At 38.5% G+C, this 22,910-nt stretch overlaps 1 protein-coding gene across 1 annotated transcript in view; it reads left to right on the top strand.

Moving 5' to 3' along the window:
- WDR37 (WD repeat domain 37) overlaps positions 1-22,910 on the top strand; it is an 84,145-nt gene that overhangs the window by 34,471 nt on the left and 26,764 nt on the right. Inside the window, exons 8-10 of the mRNA XM_006874416.1 lie at positions 326-402; positions 16,474-16,714; positions 17,965-18,106. Of these exons, the coding sequence (XP_006874478.1) occupies positions 326-402; positions 16,474-16,714; positions 17,965-18,106 (460 nt within the window). The remainder of the gene's footprint in view (positions 1-325; positions 403-16,473; positions 16,715-17,964; positions 18,107-22,910) is intronic.

Below are 22,910 nucleotides of genomic sequence, written 5' to 3'. Positions count from 1 at the left end.
CCACGTAATAGCAAGTTATAATAAGTTTACTTAGATTAGGTAGCTGGAGAAAAAAATGTTCAATGTGTAAATTTTCTCTGAACCTCTACAAGTTTCTACCCTGAAGTGAAATGGAGGAATTTTTATAAGTAAATCATTCATTATCTTGCTTTTTCACATTTCCTCTATTCTAGATAGCATTATGCAGTCTCAGGAAGAGCCATTTAAATGACAAATACTTGTCTTAGATGTTTGCTAAGTTATAGAAGTCTGACTGATGCTCAAAGCATGTTCTGTGCACAGTGTGCATGTAGGATAACTTTTCCTCCTGTTTTTTTCTTTTTAGCTTCTGGAGATCAGACTTCTCATATTTGGAGATACATGGTGCAACTGCCAACACCCCAGCCAATTGCAGATACTAGTGTAAGCAGCACATTTACTTAACCTGAAAACTCAAAATGGGGTATGTTAGTAGGGTTCGTGAAGTTGTGCAAACTTTAGATTAGATTTATAACATCTTTAAAAACTGTCCTTTGTTTGTATAAAATGCATGTTTGCTCTGACCTTTCTTCCTAGTTAAACATTTCCATTTCTTCTTAATTTTTATATATAAATTGTATTCCTCAATATAATTTTACGTGTTTAATTTTAGACAATATTTTAGACAATTTGCTTTCATAGATTTTTTAAACACATTCAGTAATGTATTATATGACATCATTTTTATCTAGAAAACATTTTTATGTGGGCAACAAAAGTTGTTGCATATTGAGAAGAATGAATGTATTTAAGTCATAAATCTTTAAATTACTGTTTGCTTTGTACTGCTAGATAAATTTGTATCACTTTTCAGCCCCATTATCTTTATAATCAGGCAGAGATTTTAATTATACTTTTGAGTAAAATGTTCTTACACGTTTTGTTTGTTGTTACAGGGCAGATTTTGGCTGTACGTATAGCTTTTATCAGTGATTTTCTCTGTGCTGGATGAGAAGGTAGAAAAAGTGTATCAAGCAGAGCTGACTAAATAGTTTTATGTAGTAAAATAAAAACAACCACAAAACTAATAATTGGTTTGTGCTTGGGCTATGAGGAAGATAGCAGTCATACAGTTTTGATATTTCTCTCTTTGAATATATATTTTTTTCCTTTAAAAAAAAAAAAAAATTCAGGCCTCATTCTGTTTGGAGATGAGTTTAGTAATAAATGAGTTCCAGTAATAAATTTAAGAACGAATTTTCTTTAGTTGTTGTTGTTGTTAGGTGCCATCGAGTCGGTACCGACTCATAGGGAACCTATGTACAACAGAATGAAACAGTGTCCAGTCCTGGGCCAGCCTCACTACTGTTGCCACACTTGAGTCCATCGATGCTGCCCCTTGGCCAATCCATCTCGTTGGGGGTATTCCTCTTTTTCACTAACCCTCCACCTTGCCAAACATGATATCCTTCTCCAGTGACTGGTCTCTCTGACAATATATCTGAAGTGTGAGAGATGAAGTTTGGCCATCTTGGCCTCTAAGGAGCACTCTGGCTGCACTTCTTCCAAAACGGACCTATTGGTTCTTTTGGCAGCCCATGGCACTTTCAATATTCTCCTCTAACACCATAACTCAAAAGCATCAATTCTTCTACGGTCTTCCGTATTCACTGTCTAGCTTTCACATGCATATGAGGTTATGGAAAGTACCATGACTTGGGTCAAATGAACCTTAGTCCTAAAGCTGACATCTTTGCTTTTCAAAACTTTAAAAAGGTCTCGTGCAGCAGATATGCCTAATGCAATACGTTGTCTGATTTCTTGACTGCTGCTTCCATGAGTGTTGATAGTTGATTCAAGAAGAATGAAGTCCGTGACAACTTCAGTCTTTGCTCCATTGATAAGAATGTTGTTTATTGGTCCAGTGGTGAGGATTTTCATTTTCTTTACATTGAGATGCAATCCATACCGATGGCTGTGATCTTTGATCTTCATCAGTAAATATTTCAAGTCTTATTCACTTTCAGCAAGCAAGGTTGTATCATCTGCATATGGCAGGTTGTTAATGAGTCTTCCTCCTCCAATCCTGATGCCACGTTTTTTTTCATATAACTCAGCTTCTCAGATTATTTGCTCAGCATGCAGGTTGAATAAGTATGATGAAAGAATACAACCCTGTCACACACCTTTCTTAATTTTAAACCATTCAGTGTTCCCATCCTCTTGGTCTATGTACAGATTCCTCATGAGCACAATTAAGTGTTCAGGAATACTCATACTTCGCAATGTTGTCCATAGCTTGTCATTATCCACACAATCGAAACCCTTTGCGTAGTCAATAAAGCACAGGTAAATATCTTTCTCATATTCTCTGCTTTCAGCCAAGATCCATCGGACATCAGCAGTGATATCCCTTGTTCCATGTCCTCTTGTGAATCCTGCTTGAACCTCTGGAAGATCTCTGTCAGTGTATGCTTGCAGCAGTTTCTGTATTACCTTTAGTAAAACTTACTCAAATGGGCTATTGAAGAGATTGTCCAATGATTTCTGCATTCCGTTGGGTCACCTCTCTTTGGAATGGGCACAAATATAGATCTCTTCCAATCAGTCGGCCAGATAGTTGTCTTCTAAAATTCTTGGCCTCCTGTGCCGCCTCACTTTCTGGAAAGATTTCAATTTTATTCCATCAATTCCTGGTCTTTTTTCTTTGCCGATTCCTTCAATGCACCTTGGGACTTCCTCCTTCAGTATCATTGGCTCTTGATCATATGTTACCTCTTGAAACGGCTGAACATCAACCTTTTTTTTGGTACATTGTATTCCTTCCATCTTTTGATGCTTTCTGCATCATTCAATGATTTGCCCAGAGAACTCTTCAATAATGAAAGTCGAGGCTTGAATTTTTTCTTCAGTTTCCCCAGCTTGAGAAATACTGAGCGTGTTCGTCCCTTTTGGTTTTCTGACTCCAGATCTTTGCACATTTTGTTGTAATATTTGACTTTGTCTTCTCAAGCTGACCTTTGAAATTTTCTGTTCAGCTCTTGTAACGTCCTCATTTCTACCATTTGTTTTAACATCTTTATGCTGGAGAGCAAGTTTCTTTAGTTACAGCATCTTAATTTTTATGAGAACTTAAATAGTTTAATTTTCAATTGAACATTCTAACTGGGTATTTCATTTTAACATGGTCTTTTCTCCTCATGAAAATACCAGAATATTTATTCAATATGTATACTTTCATCCATTCAAGAAGCCAAGCTAATGAACACGAATGGTGGACAAGATCAGAGAGATGACAGTGATAATTAAGGTTTACAGTAAGAGTCAGTGTTTTGATTTCTTTTTTCAAATAAAATATATATTAAAAAAAAGCGTAGATTTTGTCAGTGGGAAAACACTGTGTGTACATTACTTACACTGAAAACCTTCATCGTCTAAAAAATAAGCTTCTGCAGAAAACCATCATTTTGGCTGATTTTGAATAAAGTTACAATGTCCCACCATATAGAGAATCAAAGTGTCAACTTTAAAAAATAAAGAAAGATGAAGAGTGATGAAAAACAGCAGACAATGACTGGTTTGGAAGGAAAACTGCAGAATTCACAGTTGAACTGAGAAATAACCTCAAATCACCGATAATGGAAATTACCAGGGACTCAAAATGGTTTTACAAGAAAAGTTAGTATTTCCAGATTGGAATCATTGTTACTTATTCAGCTGACATCTACCATTCGTGAAGTCCCAAGAAGGAACGGAAGAAAACTTGTGAAACATCTACTGGCTAGTTCTGAGTTCAGAAGATACAATCGAAAGAAATGCTCAGAAATCATGTCTGAAAAAGCAACAAACACAACAGGAAAGACGTTTTGAAAGAATATTTTGCAGTTAAAACTCACCAAGCCAACCACAGTATTTGATGCCTCTCCTTTATTTACTAAAGAGGCTTTGAAAACTGACATCTTACGTAAAGTAGACTGATCCTATTTATGTAGGGATTTCTGCTAGAAAAATAAATTTGAGAGACTCAATAAGATTACCTATGAATAAATGCCTGTAGACCTACAAAAAACCCTCCCAGGCTTAATTAAGACTTTCAAAGGAGTAGAAAGGGAAAGGAACTTCAACCATTAATAATTAACATTTTATAAAGTTTGCAATTTTTAGTTAAAGAAAGTTGAATTAAGAGCTATTTAGAAAGTTAAAAAAAGCAAGTTTATGGTGGTGGTGTGCCATGGAGTCAGTTCTGACTCATAGTGACCCTGCATAGGGTTTCCGAGGCTATAAATCTTTATGGGAGCAGAAAACCTAATCTTTCTCCCACAGAATGGCTGGTAGTTTAAAACTGCTGAACTTGAGGTTAGCAGGCAGACTGATAACCACTATGCTATCAGAGTTGATATAAAATATTAATACTGAGTTTTGTTTTCTCTGCATTACTATTATGTTTGCATTGGGTTCAGGGACTTTTCATGCTTGATAGTTAGTACCTCAGTATTTGGGACTACCTAGGAGGTTGAATGCTATGTGAATTAAAAATGAGTCTGAATTATACGCAATAACTTGAACAACTTTAGAAGTATACCTACTGCTCACTTAATGACTATCACATTATCTGACATTGCATTTGTGACCCTAGTTAAAAAATCTAGCCAACTATTTTATGCGTTCATGATGCAATAACTGATAGTAATGAACCCCAAGTTCCCTGACCAGTAGACCCTGTGTGCACATACGAAGGAAGTTTGGATTGCATAATATCACTGTTCTGGAGGGAAGAGGCGGCATAGTCTCATGAACCTGCCATGATGCCGGGCTGAGCAGAGGCAGGCTGGAGTGGGGCTTGTGAGGGCAGGCTGCTACCTGACATGCCCTGGGTGCCATCAAGGGCTACGGCCAGGGTAGTGGCAGTCAGTGTCCTGAAGCCAGCCCCTGGGGTCTGGCCCCAGCTCCTCCTATCCCTGAGAGGGTGGCAGGGATGGGACAGGTTATGGTCAGATGGAGCCTTGAGAGGAGGCAGTTGGGAGCTTGGGGCCTGTGGAATCTGTGCAACCCCTGTATTTCCAGAAGTATCCCCTTATGTGCAGGCGTAGGTGAGAGCTGGACAGATAGCCTGGGAGAGTAGGCTCATGGACAGATAGCCTGGGAGAGTAGGATCAATGGGTCGCTATCCGGTGGCAGTGGCCGTGGCAGCGTCAGTTTGAGGTCAAGGGCAGAAGCTGGGCCTGGGCATAACAGCCTGAAGAAAGCTCTGGATTGTGGATGTTCATGTGAAAGTAGGGATGGAGGAGAACAGGGACAGCTAATGAGAGGAGGAGGATGCTCATGTGAGGGATAGGGGGACCAAGCAGGCAGTATGAATACCTGGGTGGTACCCATGTCCTCCTACACACAGACAGGGAGCCCCTTGACCTTGACAAAGCCACCAAGGACATTTTGGGATAATTGAAGGAATAAGCCGGGGTCACCTATCCTGAAAAGACAGGGCAGGAGAGGGAGGACAGACCCCGGAGATAAGGGGTTAGTCCTTACACTACCCAGGTATTAGAAGACTGGGTAGCCCTTCCCTGTGGAAGCTGAGCACTCCTGAGGTGACGTGGAGGAAGAGGCAATGGTAGCAGAAGACCTCAGGAAGGACCCAACGGGACAGTCACAGTGCAGATTAGGGGGTGGAGTGATGTGATCGTCTCCCATGTTCACATCATACTAATTTTCACATAATGACCTGGTCTGTGGAACCTAATCATGTTGGTAAGTGAGCAGATGGTATTTTGCCAAAAAGTTTTGTTTGTCCTTTGGTATCTTTTTGTTGTCACTGAGTGCAAATGATATTTCTTAAAATTTGAAAGCAATTTTTCTTGGTTAGTTTTGACTGCCAGCTTGAATGCTTAACTATAAACTTAGAAAAAAATAAACTCGAATAATAATCTATTAAGGAACTCTGGTAGCATAGTGCTTACAAATCGGGCTGCGAACCTTAAGGTCAGCAGTTTGAAACTACCAGCTGCTCCGCGGGAGAAAGATGAGGGTCTCTTCTCCCATAAAGATTTACAGCCTCGGGAACCTTGTACAGGGTTGCTATGGGTCGGAACTGACTCGACGGCACTTAACAATAACAACAAGATCTGTATACATTTTGAATCAGTGCCGTTTGCATCTAGACTGTGCTGTAGGATAAGCTCTGGACTGGTAACCTCAGTTTCTGTGAGTCTGTACTTGACTACAGCATTTCTCCTTTTAATTTGCATCAGTGAGTTTGATTTGGCATCCACAATATTGCTGTATCACACAATGTTACTGTAGCACACAGTAGTTATGTGATAGTGAGCAATTAATATAACTTAGTCATTTGTAATTTTTGTCATTTGTAAATTAAAATTGAATGGAGTTAAGTGGTGCCTAACAATCCCAATATTAAAACACCATAATTCATTAGTTTTGAATTTATAGACTGGCAGTACTCAGCATTTTAGAAGTATAAAATTAGGAATTCTTGAACATTCTATTAAACTTCTACTGGCAGTAAAAATGATTGTTAAAGAGATCATTGATCTGTAAGATTTAGACAATATGCACAAACAATCCCCACCTTTTTTCCCCCTGCTTTTGGCCAAATTAAGGTTAAAAGAGCTTTAAAATATTGCCTTTGACTCATTATTTTTACATTTTAAAAATATTTAATTCCTTGTTTAGAAAAATCATGATGTAAATGTACTGATTTGGTTTAACCTCTTAAAGTGTGGATTCTGATTACAGAACTTTAAAAGATCTAGTGTCATGTATAGCTGTCTTAAACTGCGCACAAGTTATTACCACTTGACTGTGTCAAAAGTACCTCAAACTTACCGTGACTCAAACTGAACAAACACATGATCTTATTTCCACACTTCCTCCAGTGAGAACTCTGTGAGGAAATAACTATTGTATTCCTTGTTGTTTATTTTCTTCAACAAATATTTAGTGAGTAGTTTGTTCTAAGTCCAGGGTACAGCAATTAATATAATTGTCAGGAATTTTAGACTTATCCTTGACATCTGCACTCTTTTTTTCATTCTCTCATATTTCCAGTTAATCCATTAAAGTTTACTGGTTCTAGTTTCTAAATAATTCATGAATCTCCTTTTCTTTTACCCTGAGATTACTTCTAGAGTACCCACCCAGAGGGTTTCACTTGACTGGACTCTCACAGGCCACACTTTGCGTGCATTCACTCAGAAGGCTGTAGAACAGGAACTGCAGCTTGCCAGCAGGGCGGTATTGTATACCCTGTAGTTGACCTCAGAGCCTTCAGAAACTCTTCTTCCTCTTCCTCCCCCTCAGGGGACAGCTCAGGTGCATTTGAATTGGACACTGATGCATCTGAGATACGTGTTGGAAAAGAGTATTAAAAGTATTACCAACTGCCAGAAGAACAAACAAATCTGTGTTGTAAGAAGTACAGCTAGAACACTCCTGAGAAGTCAAGATGGTGAGACTTTGTCTCTCATACTTTGGACATGTTACCAGGAGGCACCAGTCCTTGGGGAAGGATATCATGTGTGGTAAAGTGGAGTGTTAGAGAAAAAGGGAAACTCCCAACAAAATGAATTGACACAGTGGTAGCAGCAATGGAGAAATATGAAGAAAAACGTGGCATCAGGATTGAAGGAAGACTAATTAACAACCTGTGATATGCAGATGATACAACCTTGCTTGCTGACAGTGAAGAGGATTTAAAACATTTACTGATGAAGATCAAAGAGCATAGCCTTCAGTATGGATTACATCTCAATGTAAAGAAAACAAAAATCCTCACCACTGGACCAATAAACATTCTTATTAGCGGAGAAAAGATTGAAGTTGTCAAGGACTTCATTCTTCTTGGATCAACTATCAACACTCATGGAAGCAGCAGTCAAGACATCAAACAACGTATAGCATTAGGCAAATGTGCTGCACAAGACCTTTTTAAAGTGTTGAAGAGCAAAGATGTCAGCTTGAGGACTAAGGTGTGCCTGACCCAAGCCATGGTATTTTCAATAACCTCATATGCATGCGAAAGCTGAACAGTGAAAAAGGAAGACCATAGAAGAATTGCTGCTTTTGAGTTATAGTGTTGGAGGAGAATATTGAAAGTGCCATGGGCTGCCAAAAGAACCAACAGATCGATTTTGAAAGAAGTGCAGCTAGAGTGCTCCTTGGAGGCCAAGATGGCCAAACTTCATCTCTCATACTTTGGACATATTGTCAGGAGGGACCAGTCACTGGCGAAGGATGTCATGTTTGGTAAGGTGGAGGATCAGAGAAAAAGAGGAAGACTCCTAACGAGATGGATTGACCAAGTGGCAGCATCGATGGACTCTAGCGTGGCTACAGTAGTGAGGTTGGCCTAGGATCGGTCAGTGTTTCGTTTTGCTGTGCATAAGGTTGCTATGAGTTCGTACTGACTCAATGACACCTAACAACAACAACAGCAGGAGCAATGGGCTCAAGTGTAATGACTATTGTGCACATAGCGCAGTACCAGGCAGTGTTTCATTCTGTTGTGCATAGGGTTGCTGTGTGTCAGAACCAACTTGATGGCACCTAACAACAACAACTACTTAAAGAACTGATGTGGGGGCTGCTCTAGTTTCTAAACCATGCCTCACTCAAACCAAAAAACTCACTGCCATAGCACATAGCACCAACCCTCCATATAGTGTTCCTGAGATTGTGACTTGTTACAGAGCTCACAGCCTCATCTTTCTCTTTTGGAGCGGTTGTGGGTATTAAATAGCTGAACTTTCGGTTAGCAGATCTGTGCTTACGCAACAATGCTGCTAGAACTGTAACAATGTGGTAGCATAGTTTCCAAGGATTTGCCCGATATTTCTGTCATCCCTTCACAAATTCTAAAGCTATGGTATCCCTGCCAGGTATTAATAGTAAGTTTATAGTTCTTCCCTGTCTAGATACAATTTACCTATCAGAAATCATTTTTACATTAAGAAACTATTAGCTAGTGATATTCTGTTACATTCCAACTTTGTTCCAGGGAACAAAGATCAAAATCTGGCACAGAAGCAGAAAGGGTTTTGTTAATCCTGTACGACTTAACTGACTCATAAACTTGCCATTTCTAGCCTAGATTGCTGCAGGAACCCCTAACCAGTCTTTCATCTTGCTGCCCATTTCCAATCCAATCTCCTTTTCCACATGAAATCAGACAGTCATCTCTCCACATACAAATGCTGCCACTTCAGTGATTCGCCATTACTTTTAACATGAAGTCCAAGACCCTATGCCTTTTGTGATTGCCCTTCCCAGCGTTTCTAGTTCTAACCTTGATTTTTATCACTTTCTTCCTCACTTGAACCCAAACTGGGCTGCGCTTGCATCTCTGAATACACTGAATTCTATCTTCCCTCTTGGCCTGTGCTCTTTTCTTCTCCATCAGATAGCACTTAGACTCACTTTCTCATAAAGGTAGATCACTATATAGTTGTTTGTTTATGGTTAACTTTGCCACGAAATTCTAAACCCCTCCCTCCCTGAAGACATCCTTGTTGTTGTTGATGTTTGGTGCTGTGGAGTCAGTTCAGACTCATAGCTGCTCTCTACAACAGAACGATGCAGTCCCTGGTTCATGGCTGTTCCTGCTGTGTTGGAGCCCATTGTTGAGCCATCCTGTTGAGGGTCTTTCTCTTTTTCATTGACCCTCTGCTGTTCTAAGCATGATGCCCTTTCCAGGGATTGCTCCCTTTTGATAACAAACATGTCCAAACTACATGAAATGAGGTCTCACCATCCTTGTTTCTAAAGCACTTTCTGCCTTTACTTCTTCCAAGACACATTTCTTGAAGTTCTACTGGAAGTCCAGAATATTTAGTATTTGCCAACATAATTCAAAGACATTAATTCTTCTGTAGTTTTTCTTAATCATTTTCCAGCTTTTGCATGCATATAAAGCAACTGAAAATACCATGGCTTGGGTCAGGTGTACCTTAGCCCTCAAAGTGACATCTTTACTTTTTTTAAAAAACATTTTAAAGAGGTCTTTTGTTGCATTGCCCAGTGCAATACATTGTATGATTTATTGACAGTTGCTTCCATGAATGTTGATTGTGGATCCACATAAAATGAAATCCTTTGACAAGTTTAATTTTATCTCTGTTTATCATGATGTTATATATTTTCCAGTTGTGAGGACTTTTTATGGTGAAGTGTAATTTTTTGAAGGCTGTAGTTTTTGGTCTTCATCATTAAGTGCTTTAATCCTCTTTGCTTTCAGCAAGTACGAGTGTATCATCCTTACAGATTTTTAATGAGTCTTCTTCCAATCCCGAAGGAACTCTGATAGCGTAGTGTTACGAATCGGGCTATTAACCTCAGCGTAAGCAGTTAACTTCTGCTGTTCCGTGGGAGAAAGAGGAGGCTTTCTGCTCCTGTAAAGATTTACAGCCTTGGAAACCCTGTACAGGGTCGCTATGAGTTGGAACCAACTCCACAGCACACAACAACAACAACAACTTCCAATCTCGATGCCATGCTCTTACTCATATAGTTGGTTCTTGGATTATTTGTTCAGCATATAGATTAAGTATGGTGAAAGGATGTGCAACCCTGATGCACAACTTTCTTGATTTTAAACCATACCATATCCCTTTGTTCTTCTGTTCAAATTATTGCCACTTGTTCTATGAACAGGCTCAGAATGAGCACAATTAAGTCTTCTGGAATTCCTAGTCTTCTCAATGTTATCCATAATTTGTTATGATCCATACAGTTGAATGTCTTGGCATAGTTGGTAAAATATTTTTCTGGTTTTCTCTGCATTCAGCCAAGGTCAATCTGACATCAGCAGTGAGATGCCTTGTTCCACGTCATTTTCTGAATCTGCCTTGAATTTCTGGCAGTTCCCTGCTGTATTGCTTAACAGCTTTTTGAATTATTTACCACAAAATCTTATTTGAGTGTGATATGAATGATGCTATTTGCTATTTGATAATTTCTGCATTTTGCTATTCATAAGATTTTCACTGGTCAGTTTTTTAAGAATTAGATTGCCAGATATCCCTTCCTCATTTGTCTTTGCCTGGAAGCTCTGCTGAAACCTGCCTCCCATGGGTGACCCTGCTGAAATGACATAGCCTCTGGTGTCACAACAAAGTCCAAACCACCACAGTATGGCAGACTGTCAGGCACATGATTTGCCAGTGGGGTGAAGCCATGACTTTGGTAAAATCCAGCTTCTCTTTTCTTCATGCACTTAAGCAGTGCCCGCCCATGCTAACTGATCTTACTTTAGGGTTATGGCCTCAGAGTGCCAGTGGGCTGTCTGTGCTGCAATCGCACGACATTCTCCCAGATGACTGTTTCACACATTTTCTTCTCTTTAAATTCCAGCACCTACCTTACTTGAAGCAACTCAAGAGAACTTCCCATTTTTTCTCAACCTGCATCTTTTGACAAATAGCCCATCTTTCTTGTTCTTGTTGATAAGTGCCATCAAGTTGGTTCTGACTCCTAGTGACCTTGTGTAGGGTTTCCAAGCAGTAACTGGTGTGTTTGAATGGTTTACCTGTTGATTAGCAGTATTGCACCAGACTGCAAAACCATTTCAGTTGCAAGGTCGGCAGTTCAAACTCTTCAGCTGCTCCTTGGAAACTCTATACAGGGTTGCTATGGGTCGGAATCCACTCAACGGCACTCAACAACAACAATACTTATCCTAAAGCACCACACCAGAACTCCAAAAGTTGGTGGTTTGAACCCACCTACTAGCAATGATAAATAGAGAAAAGATTGAAGTTGTCAAAGACTTTATTTTGTTGGAGTTCACTATCAACACTCATGGAAGCAACAGTCAAGAAATCAAATGACGTATTGCTTTAGGCAGATCTGCTACACAAGACTTCTTTGAAGTGTTCAAGAGCAAAGATGTCAGTTTGAGGATTAAGGTGTGCCTCACCCAAGTATTTTCCGTAGCCTCATATGCATCTGAAAGTTGGACAATGAATAAGGAATACTGTAGAAGACTTGATTCATTTGAGTTATGGTGTTATAAGAAGAATATTGAAAGGCACTTGGACTTCCAGAAGAACAAACAAATCTGTATTGGAAGAAGTACAGCCCCAATGTCCTTAGAAACTAGGATGGCGTGACTTTGTCTTTATACTTCGGACATGTTATCAGGAGGGGCCGGTTCCTGGAGAAGGAGATCATGCTAGGTAGAGTAGAGGGTCAGCAAAAAAGAGGAAGATCCCTAAGGAGATGGATTGACACAGTGGTGGCAGCAATGGACTCAAGTCTAATAACACTTGTGAGGATGGCGCAGGACCTGTCAGTGTTTGGTTCTGTTGTGGATAGGGTTGCTATGAGTCAGAACAGACTCATGGCACTTAACAACAGCAGTGACACTAAAGAGGAAAGGCCTGATGTTTGACTTCCGTAAAGATTGTTGTTAAGTGCTGTTGAGTTGGCACCGATTCATAGTGACCCTGTATCTGGTTTCCAGGGAGCAGCTAGTGGGTTTAAACCATTCCTTTTGCAGTCAGCAGCCCAGTGCTTATCCTGCAGTGCCACAGCTGGATTCCTCTTGTAGTAATTGGTAAATGATGCTTAAGTCCTCTGTCTACAATCTGTCCCCTGTCTCCTACTCATGGACTTTGCCTCTGCAGTGATTCCCTCTCCAACCTTCATCATCAAGAGTTTCCTCTTTCATGTATTATTCCCAAGAGCATACAGACTATGCTGTCAAAATACCCTCCATCTTAAGAAACAAAATAAAAATTTCCATCTCGTAGCCCACTCTAGCTGCCTCTCCATTTCACTGATTTTCTTCATAGACCTCCTTAAAAGTGTTATTTGCATTATCTTTTTCCCCCCTTTTATCTTTTTAGAGATACTATGGCATCACCTAACAATAACTCTCTAGTTAAAAACAAATTTTAAGAAAAAATTTTATTGTGATCAAAATACGCACGACAGAACATACAGCAATTCAACAATTTCTACACGAACAAGTCAATGACATTGATTATATTCTTACAGTTGTGCAACTATTCTCACTATTCCTAATTTTCCCCACAACTAGGAGCATACATTCAAAGCAAAACCTCCCTTTTCCCCTTCCTTTGTATCCTTGTAACCACTTAAAATTGTTGGGTTTCACGTATTTGCTTGGAGTCCTGGTGTGATGCTGTAGAATAAATACTGGACTGTTAGCCACTTGGTTATTGTTTCAAACCTACCAGCTACTCCTCAGAAACTCTATACAGGGTTGCTGTGAGTTGGTACCCACAAGGTTGGTGGTTCAAACTCACTAGCTGCTGCTCAGAAACCTTATATAGGGTCGTTATGAGTTGGAACCCCCCACTCAGTAACACTCAACAACAGCTTTTCAGTTGTTTCCACCTTTTGGTAACTGTGAATAATGCTGCAGTGAGTGTTACATGTGCCTGTTCACACTGCTGTCTTCAAGTCTTTGGGGTATATACCAAGGGTGTTAACTCTTGGAGGAAGCAACTAAGCCAATTTACATTTCCAACATAAGGGATGAAAGAGTTCTTTTTTTCCCCCCACATCTGTACCAACACCTAATGCATTCTTTTTTGTGTGTGTGTTTTTAAGTCATCATTGCCTTTCTAATGAAGGTAAGGTGCATCTCATGGTTTTATTTGCATCTCCTCAGTGGCTAATGAAAGGAACCCTGGTGAACCAATGGTTAAGAACTCTGCAGGTGAAAAGACCTGTTGGTCTGCTCCTTTAGAGATTGTTGTGGTTAAGTGCCATCAAGTTGGTTCTGACTCCTAGGACCCTGTGTAGGGTTTCCAAGGAGCACTTGGTGAGTTTGAACCGCTGACCTTACAATTCAAACAGACCTTGTGGTCTAGTGTTTATCCTACAGTGCCATACCAACCTAGAAAACCCTAGGGACAGTTTTACTGTCTTGAATTAGATTACTATGAGGCAAAAATTTTACTCTGCAGCACACAACAATACTGGCTAATGGAGAGGAGCCCTGAATACACATGAGTTAAGCGCTTGGCTGCTAACCAAAAGGTTGGGGGCCACACAGGAAAAAAGACATGTCGATCTGTTTTCATAAAGAGTGCAGCCTAGAAAGCACTCTAGGGCAGTTCTTTCTGTCATATAGTGTTGCTATGAGTCAAAATCAGCTTCAATGGCACACAAAAATAATAACAGTCAGTGGTTAGCAACACTAAGCATCGTTTCATGTTCTTGTTGGCCATTTAACTATCCTCTGGTTAAATAATATTCAAGTTTTTTATTCAGTTTTTGATCAGGTGGTTTGTGTTTTTGAAGTTAATTTGTAGAAGTATTTTATAAACTTTGGATATGAATGATTATTATTGAGTATATGGGAGTTATGATGTAGAACTGTAGGATAAGCACTGGACCACAAGGTTGGTTTGAATCACAAGGTTGGTGGTTCAAACTCACCAGCCACTCCTTGGAAACTCTATACAGGATAGCTTTGAGTTGGAACTAACTCAGAGGCACTTAACAACAGCAAAAATAACATTGGGTATTTGGAATCCTGGTATGGTGCTATAGGATAAGCACTGGAGTGCTTACCACAAGGTTGGTGGTGTAAACCCACCAGTTGCTCCTTGGAAACCCTCTACAGCATTGCACTGAGTCAGTTCTGACTCAGTGGCAGGCACATAATGACAGCAACAACAACAACAATGGGTATATGGTTCCTGAAAATTTTCTGTCAAACTGTAGGCTGTCTTTTCACTTTTGATAAAGGCCTTTGATGTACAAAAATATTTAATTTTTGTGAGGATACATTTTTATATTGCCTTTTAGTGCTTTTGTTGTTCTATATGATGCCCATCATAGAAAACATGGTCTCACATGTTTTTTTTATTTTCTGCTAAGAATTTTATGGTTTTAATTTTCACATTTAGGCCTTTGATCCATTTTGAATTTTTTTGGTGTGTATGTATGGTGTGAAGGAGCTCTGGTAGCGTAGTGGTTACGAATCGGGCTGCAAACCGCAAGGTCAACAGTTCGAAACTACCAGCTGTTCAGTGGGAGGAAGATGAGGCTTTCTGCTCCCATAAAGATTTACAGCCTTGGAAACCCTGTACAGGGTTGCTGTGGGTCGGAACCGACTTGATGGCACTCAACAACAACAACATGTATGGTGTGAGGGTTGGATTTTGATTAATCCTTCTGCATATGGAAATCCAGTTTTCCTAACACCATTTCTTGAATAGACTCTTCTATTAGAAGATGGATTTAGCACCCTTGACAGAACTTAGATGACCATACATGTATGTTTTGTTTCTGGACTCTCAGTTCGATTCCACTTTACGTGTTTCTTATTATACCAGTACCATTTTGTGATAACTGTGCTGTTATAGTACTTTTGAAGTTAGGAAATATGACCCCTTCTGTTTTATTCTCTGATTGTTTTAGCTATTCAGGGCACTTTGCACTTCCTTATCAATTTGCTATGGCTTTTCCATTTTTGCCAATAAAGCTGTTGGCATTTCATTGTATTTTTATTTAGTTCTTTTTAAAAATCTGTGCTCCTCTGTTGACACTTCCCTGATCAAGGTCACTTGTGTATCGCCAAATCCAATGGACAATTTTCAACCCCACTTCTTAGTCTCCTTTTTAATAGCTCACTACTGTTAAACTAGACTGTTCCTTTATGAAACACTCTGTGTTTTTCTCATTTCCTTGCTTTCTCTCTGCCTGCATTTCAGTCTTGTCTGCTAGATTATTCTCTTCCTAATTATTTCAGTACCTTTAGACACAGTCCTCTTATTTTTCCTTCCCATTCCTCCCCCATTTTCTCTAGGTGATCTCATATAGCACTAAGGGCTCTAAATACCATCTGGGGACTGCTGACTCCCAAGTTTACATACCAGTTCTGACTTTTCTATTGTAGCTCCAGATTTCTACATCAAATTATATATGCAGTCTCTAAGAATATCTTACAGACATCCCTAGCCTGAATGTGGCCCATAACTTAATCCTTTCATTGTGTTCCCCATCTCAGGAAATGCACCATCCTTCACCTAGCTGTTTAGACCAGAAGCCTTTAAATTATTGATGAATTCCTATCTTTTTCTCATACTCCATATTCAATTTAGTAAATCTGGAAACTGTATTTAAAATATGTTCTAATTCAAACTTTCTTTTCACCTCTATTACTTCCTTCTTAGTTCAATCTACTGTCTCTTACCGAAACTTCTGTAATCGTCTCCTGTCTGTCTGCCTCCCTCCTTTCCTTTCTTTCCTCTGTATTGTGTCCTCCACAGAGCAGGTCCTTTGATATCATAGTTGCCTTATTTTTTCTTCTTTTATTTGACCCTGATTTTTAGCCAAGTAGATAATTACAAATTTGATAAACATTCATTGAGCACCAATTATGTATTAGTAATTGTGCCAGTGTTGGTTATAATGGTGAGTAAGTCCTAGAAAACTAAATAAGGGCAATCCAATTGTATTGCCATTCTAGAATAAAACATAAGATCCCCAGGAAATTTCTTTCTCTTTTCACCTTATCTTTAGCAACAAATATCTGGAGAAGATGAAGTCGAGTTTTCTGATAAAGATGAGCCTGATGTAGATGGAGATGTTTCCAGTGACTGTCCTACCATTCGAGTTCCCCTGACATCTCTTAAAAGCCATCAAGGAGTGGTCATAGCAGCTGATTGGTTGGTTGGAGGGAAGCAGGCAGTGACAGCCTCCTGGGACAGAACAGCGAATCTGTACGACGTGGAAACATCTGAACTTGTTCATTCTCTGACTGGTACTTTAAACACTTACATTTTGTCTTTGCTTACTTTTGATTTACGTTAATTTGTTAGTATCTTATATTTAAAATTTTCCTTGGCTAAAGCTTTTTTATACCCCTCAGGTAGTAATTTTTAGAGATCCTTTCTAATTAAAGGAACTGATGGCAACTAAATTTGTTTCATCTTTAGGTGAATTCATTATAACAAGTGTCTTGATATTTGAAATATGTTGTTTTGTTAGTTTTTTTTATTGTTTTGTAATAAATGCTATACATTTAGTAACTTAAAACAACACAAACTTATTATTTTACAGTTTCCATGGATCAGAAGAACCAGTCCAGATTAGCTGGTCCATTGCTCAGGGTCTTACCAGCTGAAATCGAGGTGTTGGCCAGGGCTATGATTTCTTGGCAGAATTCATTGCCTGTGGCTGTATGATGGCGATCCTTGTTATCTTGCTATCTGTTGGTCTCAGACTGTTTTTAATGTCTAGAGGCTGCCTTCAGGTTTCTCATGTCCCTCTCCAAAGGGTTTCACTTCATGACTGTTTGCTTCTAAGCTGGCTGGAGACTGGCTCACTGCTTTTAATCTCTGACATTTGGTGAGGCTTAGACCTACGTGGATAATTTTTGTTTTGTTTAATTCAGAGTCAAATTATTTAGGAGCATTAGTTACATTAGAAAAATTCTTTTGCCATATATTGTAACATGATTACAAGAACCATATCTCCTGTTCACAGATTCTTCCCAAACTCAAAGAAGGACCGATATATTATTCAAGCTGTGTGTACTAGGAGGTGGAATCTTAGAGGTCATCTTAGAATTCTTCCTGCCACAGTTGTTTTTACAGATTCATTAGTAAATATGTTTCCTAACTGAGACTTAAAAGATATTTTACTGAGGCTCTACCGTATTTTATTATTAGAGATTATTCTGGAGTAAAGGTTTAAGTTGTTCACATTCTTAGACTACTTGTCTTTTAGTGGATTTTCTATGATGATACTAAAATGGATTATACATGTATGTGCATGCTAAATAAATACGTGGCTACTTCTAGGTTCTGAGGAAAAACTGGTTCCACTGTGACTCTATATTCTATTAAATTATTCCTTTAATTTTCCTTCTGCTTTGAATTTTAGCAGTGGAGTCCACAAGTGTTTTTTCGTTCTTGTTTTTAGAAATAGCTTCATTCTAATTGTGTATATCCAGGTAAATAATCTTATAATTTTGTTATTCTAAATATTCATTCTTATGTTGAATTATAGGACATGATCAAGAATTAACACATTGTTGTACACATCCCAACCAGCGACTTGTGGTAACATCATCTCGAGACACAACTTTCCGCCTTTGGGATTTCAGGGATCCTTCAATCCATTCTGTGAATGTATTTCAGGGCCACACAGAGTAAGTCATGGTTGTTTTATATTTTGATATTTATTCTTAATTATAATTTAAAAAAAGTTTTGTGGGTTGATGTTAAAATTCACTTTTACTTTTACTTTTTGGTATTACCATTAAGAAGTAGTTGACTAAGAAGCATCTTTGCCACCACTCAGGTCTGGTTTTGTGAGGTCTCTGCGTATTAAGATTTTTCACTAACCCATAAGTATTTTAAAATGATAGTTTTAGGATTTTGTCAGCAGATGGAGCTGCAGACTCTGTTTAGTACAGAATATTTCTCCTTCATATTAGATCAACAGTAAGCCTTTAGAAATATTTTAAAGTTAGAAAAGAAGGCAGTGAGACATTCTTCAGCTGAGGAATCTCCTTAGTAATAGCTGTTGTTGGGGTTTTTTGTTGTTGTTTTTTTGTCCTTGGCATTGGCTTCATAGGTTTAGAGTCCATTTAACAAATAAAATAATAGCTATAGAATTCATTACCTTTGTTATTGTTGTTGTTAAGTGCTGTCGAGTTGGTTCCGACCCATGGCGATCCTGTATAGGGTTTCCAAGGAGCAGATGGTGAACTTGAACCGCCAACCTTGCAGTTCAAACGGCTTTGCAGTCTGGTGCATTATCCCATAGCGCCACACCAGGACTCCTCATTACCTTTGTAAATGCCTATAAATGCATATGCACTCAAAGACATACCTTGATTAAAACCAAACATGAATTATCTATGGTTTTCTGAGTACTGAAAGCCAAGTCTCAGCTCACCTGTTAAAAGCCTTTCCCCTTTGCACCTATGGTTCTGGTGGATCCTCTATCCTTGGGGCTCTTCTGCAGTGGCTAAAGGATTAGTGGACATCCACGAATAGTGACACTGTATTCCACTTGTGTTTGCTTTCACCTCCCTAACGGGTCTGTAGCTTTCATTAGATTCTCCAAGGGCTCATGACCCAGTATTTCCAACAGCTAGCACAATGTCTGGTACTCTAATAAATAAATTGCAATGTTTTCTCATATGAGGCACTTTTAAACTGTGGTGTTTTTAGACATACAGTCCTGTCTTGTAATCTAGTAACTGTTGATTTTCTTTAATTTGGTTATTTTCTAGAACATTAAAAGCAAAACACGAATATGTAGTCCTTTAAAAGTTTTTAAAGGACTTTTGCTGTACTTTGCTATTTGGTGTAACCCTGGAAAGTTGTATGTGAAAAATTTTTTAAGTGAATCATTACATAAACAGAGGCAGCATTTCTTAAACATACCATAATAACCTTTTCTTACATAATTCATATTAATATCATGTGGAAAAGAGTTTGGAATACTTTAGTTTGGGGCATATTTTCATTTATAGGAACACACCATACATCCTTTAGTAAAGATATTACAATTTCACATCTTTTGTGAGTATAACTACAAGGCGCTCTAGTAACATAGTGGTTACGAGTCGAGCTGCTAACTTCAAGGTCAGCATTTCGAAACTAGCAGCTGTTCCACAGGAGATAGAGGAGGCTTTCTGCTCTCGTAAAGATTTACAGCTTTGGACCCTGTAGAGAGTCGCTATGATCTGAATCGACTCCATGGCACATAACCACCACCCTCATAAGTAATTAGGAAGCGTGGTGGTTCCATATGATAAGAACTGGACTGACAGCTACAATATCTGCAGTTCAAACCTGCCAGCCAATCCTCGGGAGAAAAAGGTTTTCTACTCCCATGAAGACTTTAAGCCTTGGAAAACCCTATAAGGGTCACTCTAGTTGGAACCAATTTGATGACACTTATACAACTGTATGAATTTCTGTATATTGGATTTTCTTAAAGCAAGATGAAGACTCTGTGGACTTCAGGATTACTGACCAAGTTCTGTAATCCAGTTTCTGTAAGAGCTGAATAAGAGCTATGTATGTATATATGTGTATATGCATGTATATTATTATTATTTTATTTTCATTTTCTGTTATTCCTCTACTTTTACATAGAGTCCATGTCTTTTTTAAAAAAGTAGAGTTTGAGATATAATGTGTCACTGTAAAGATCAAAAGCTACAGATAGCTAAATGAGTCTTTTGAAATTTATATAGTCCAATTTTTGCTGTATAGAGATAGAACTTCTTGTTGAAATGTTTATAAGACATTTATCTTCAAATTTTTAGAAATGGTAAGTAAGACCTTTTTATTTTTTTACAGTAGTGAGGTTGGCCAAAGAGCGGGCAGTGTTTCGTTCTGTTGTACATAAGGTTGCTATGGCTCGGTACTGACTCCATGGCACCTAACAACATTTTTTTTTTTTTTTTTTTAATGTGCTATGTCTACTTTAAGGCTTCTTCATTAAAATTGGAATTTTAGCATAATAGAGTTTTACTTGGTATTATCTGGCTGAATTTATTATGACTAGTTGTTAGTAAAAGAGCTCTGGTAGTGTAGTGGTTATGAGTTGGGCTGTTAGCCTCAAGGTCAGCAGTTTGAAATGACCAGCTGTTTCATGGGAGAAAGATGAGGCTTTCTGTTCCCATAAAGATTTACAGCCTCAGAAACTGTAAACAGGGTTGCTATGAGTTGGAACTGAATCCATGTCTCATAACCACCATCAGTTGCTAGTAGCCCAGTGTGTACCAATTGTTTTTGAAAAGTAAACGTATTATGTTATAGCAAATTGTCTTCCTAATAGTGTGAATGAGAAATGTGGATGCTCTGCTTGGAAATAATGGCTTGTTGAAAATTTGGCGTTGCTACAGGAATTTCAATTCTTAGCAGTTTGTTTCTCATACATTTATTCCCTAATCTTCTAAAGCTGAATATGAAATACAATGCTTTTTATCTAAAATAAGCTAAAAAACAAAAAAAGAGAAACAAAAGCAAACCCACTGCCACCAAGTTGATTCTGACTCCTGGTGAGTATGAATATCGAGGACTGAGTAGAACTGTCCCTCATAGAGTTTCCAAAACAAAATCTTTACTAAAGCAGATAACCTTCATTTTTTTCTCCTCCAGAGCAGCTGGTACGTTTGAACTCAGCTCTTAACCCACTGTGCCACTTAACCCACTGTGCCACCAGGGCTCCTTGTTGTTAAGTGCTATTGAGTCATTTCTGACTCATAGTGATCTTGGTGTCCGAGGAGTGACTTGGTGGGTTTGAACTGCTTATTTTGTGATTAGGAGTCTAGTGCTTATGCTAGAGTGCCACATCAGGACTCCTTAAGTCCTTACATGGTGGTGGTGGTGGTGGTGGTGGTTATAGCCATATGGTTTTCACCTCACAAGATAACGGTTTAAAAAAGTTTTGTCATTGTTAATTCCTAGCATTTACCTCTCTACTGCATTTTTCTGTAGTCTTACAGAATCGTACTGCATAATACACCAGTCATTCCAGCAGGGACTCTGAGTAAACCCTTATTTTCTGAGTGGTAGATAAATAGAAAATTTTGCAAGAAGCTCTAATTGGTATAAACTTTTTTTTTGAGGTAACAATCTACTAAATCTTTAAAGGAAAATGAGAGCTGTCCAATTTGATACTTCTTTAACAAAAGGATCAAAGGTTTAGTACATCTAGATTTTCATCCTTTAAGAACTACTGTTTTTTTCCCTTGGTGTTTGCTATAATTTTCTTCCTTTATTTTTTTGGTCTTGTTTTGTTTGAGCTGCTATAAAAAGAAGCTGACATTTGAGGCAGTTACTGCTCATTAAGTTTCATCAGCGGGTGGGCTGATGACTCCAATGTATCCCAACCTGACAATATTTACTAATATGTATAAACTTTGGCACTGGCAAAATTTGAAATTAACTCAGCATAGATAAAATATTAGAGAATACAAAGTTTTTTCTTTCCTTTTTGTTGTAGTTCTTTCCATATGATTATACTTTCTTCCCTAAAAAGTGAACTTGGCTCTTTCTTCTAAACAAAACACAAAACACCACATCTAACAAAACAAAATTTTCGAAGTCACATTTTAAAAAATCATAGTGATTGCTTTAAACTTCTATGATTTGTTTCAGTGTCATTTGTTTTTACAACTTTATTTGCTGATACAAGGGGAGAGTTTTAGATTAATACTAGATTATATAAGGTGAATAACTTGTGAATTTTGTGTTATGATATAAGTTTTCTTTATGCTTTTCAATAGAAAAAGTGTTTGGAAAATACCATTTTAACGGGAAGGTGGTCATTTTAAATTGCTGTTTAATGTGTTACACTCAGTAAATATCAGCATACCTAGTTTCAGTTTTTGTATAGGCACGTGGTGTGGCCTAAACAGCACTGGACTGGAAAACTGCCTTGGAAGCCAGTAGATTTTGGTAGACTAAACTTGGATTGTAAATCTGTTACGTTTAAACCCTAGTCTGTAGGAGCAATAGTGATTCTGCTTCTTGTTCCCGTCTTAGGCATTGAAGAAGAGCTCACAGATTATCTGCAGCTGTTGTTGTTAGCGGCCATAGAGTCTGTACCGACTCATAGTGACCTTATGCACAGCAGGTCGCTATGCGTCGATACCAACTGGATGGCACCTAGCAACAAGAACAGGAACAGCAACAGCAGTTGAAGATAATTTGTGAGCTAGAAATAACTGAGAAGCAGAATCCCTGTTTCTCCTACAGCCTTCTACTGTATAAATGATTATTTTAGTAATAAAATGGTCTAAGATTGCAGCGGCTACAAAACGATTGTATTCATGCCTTTTGGACTTAAATGCCCTCTCAATTTTACATTCATTACCTTTCCCATGTGTGAAAATATGGTGGTTCTAGCTTCTTTCTGGATTCCTGTTGTGGTGCTGTAGGATAAGCACTGGGCTGCAATGTCAGTTTGAACTGTAAGATCGTTGG

The sequence above is a fragment of the Chrysochloris asiatica genome, unplaced genomic scaffold (assembly GCF_000296735.1).
Source record: "Chrysochloris asiatica unplaced genomic scaffold, ChrAsi1.0 scaffold00276, whole genome shotgun sequence".
NCBI classification, from domain to species: domain Eukaryota; kingdom Metazoa; phylum Chordata; class Mammalia; order Afrosoricida; family Chrysochloridae; genus Chrysochloris; species Chrysochloris asiatica.
The sequence above is the reverse complement of the archived record's forward strand: the minus strand, read 5'-3'. Positions and strand labels throughout refer to the sequence as shown.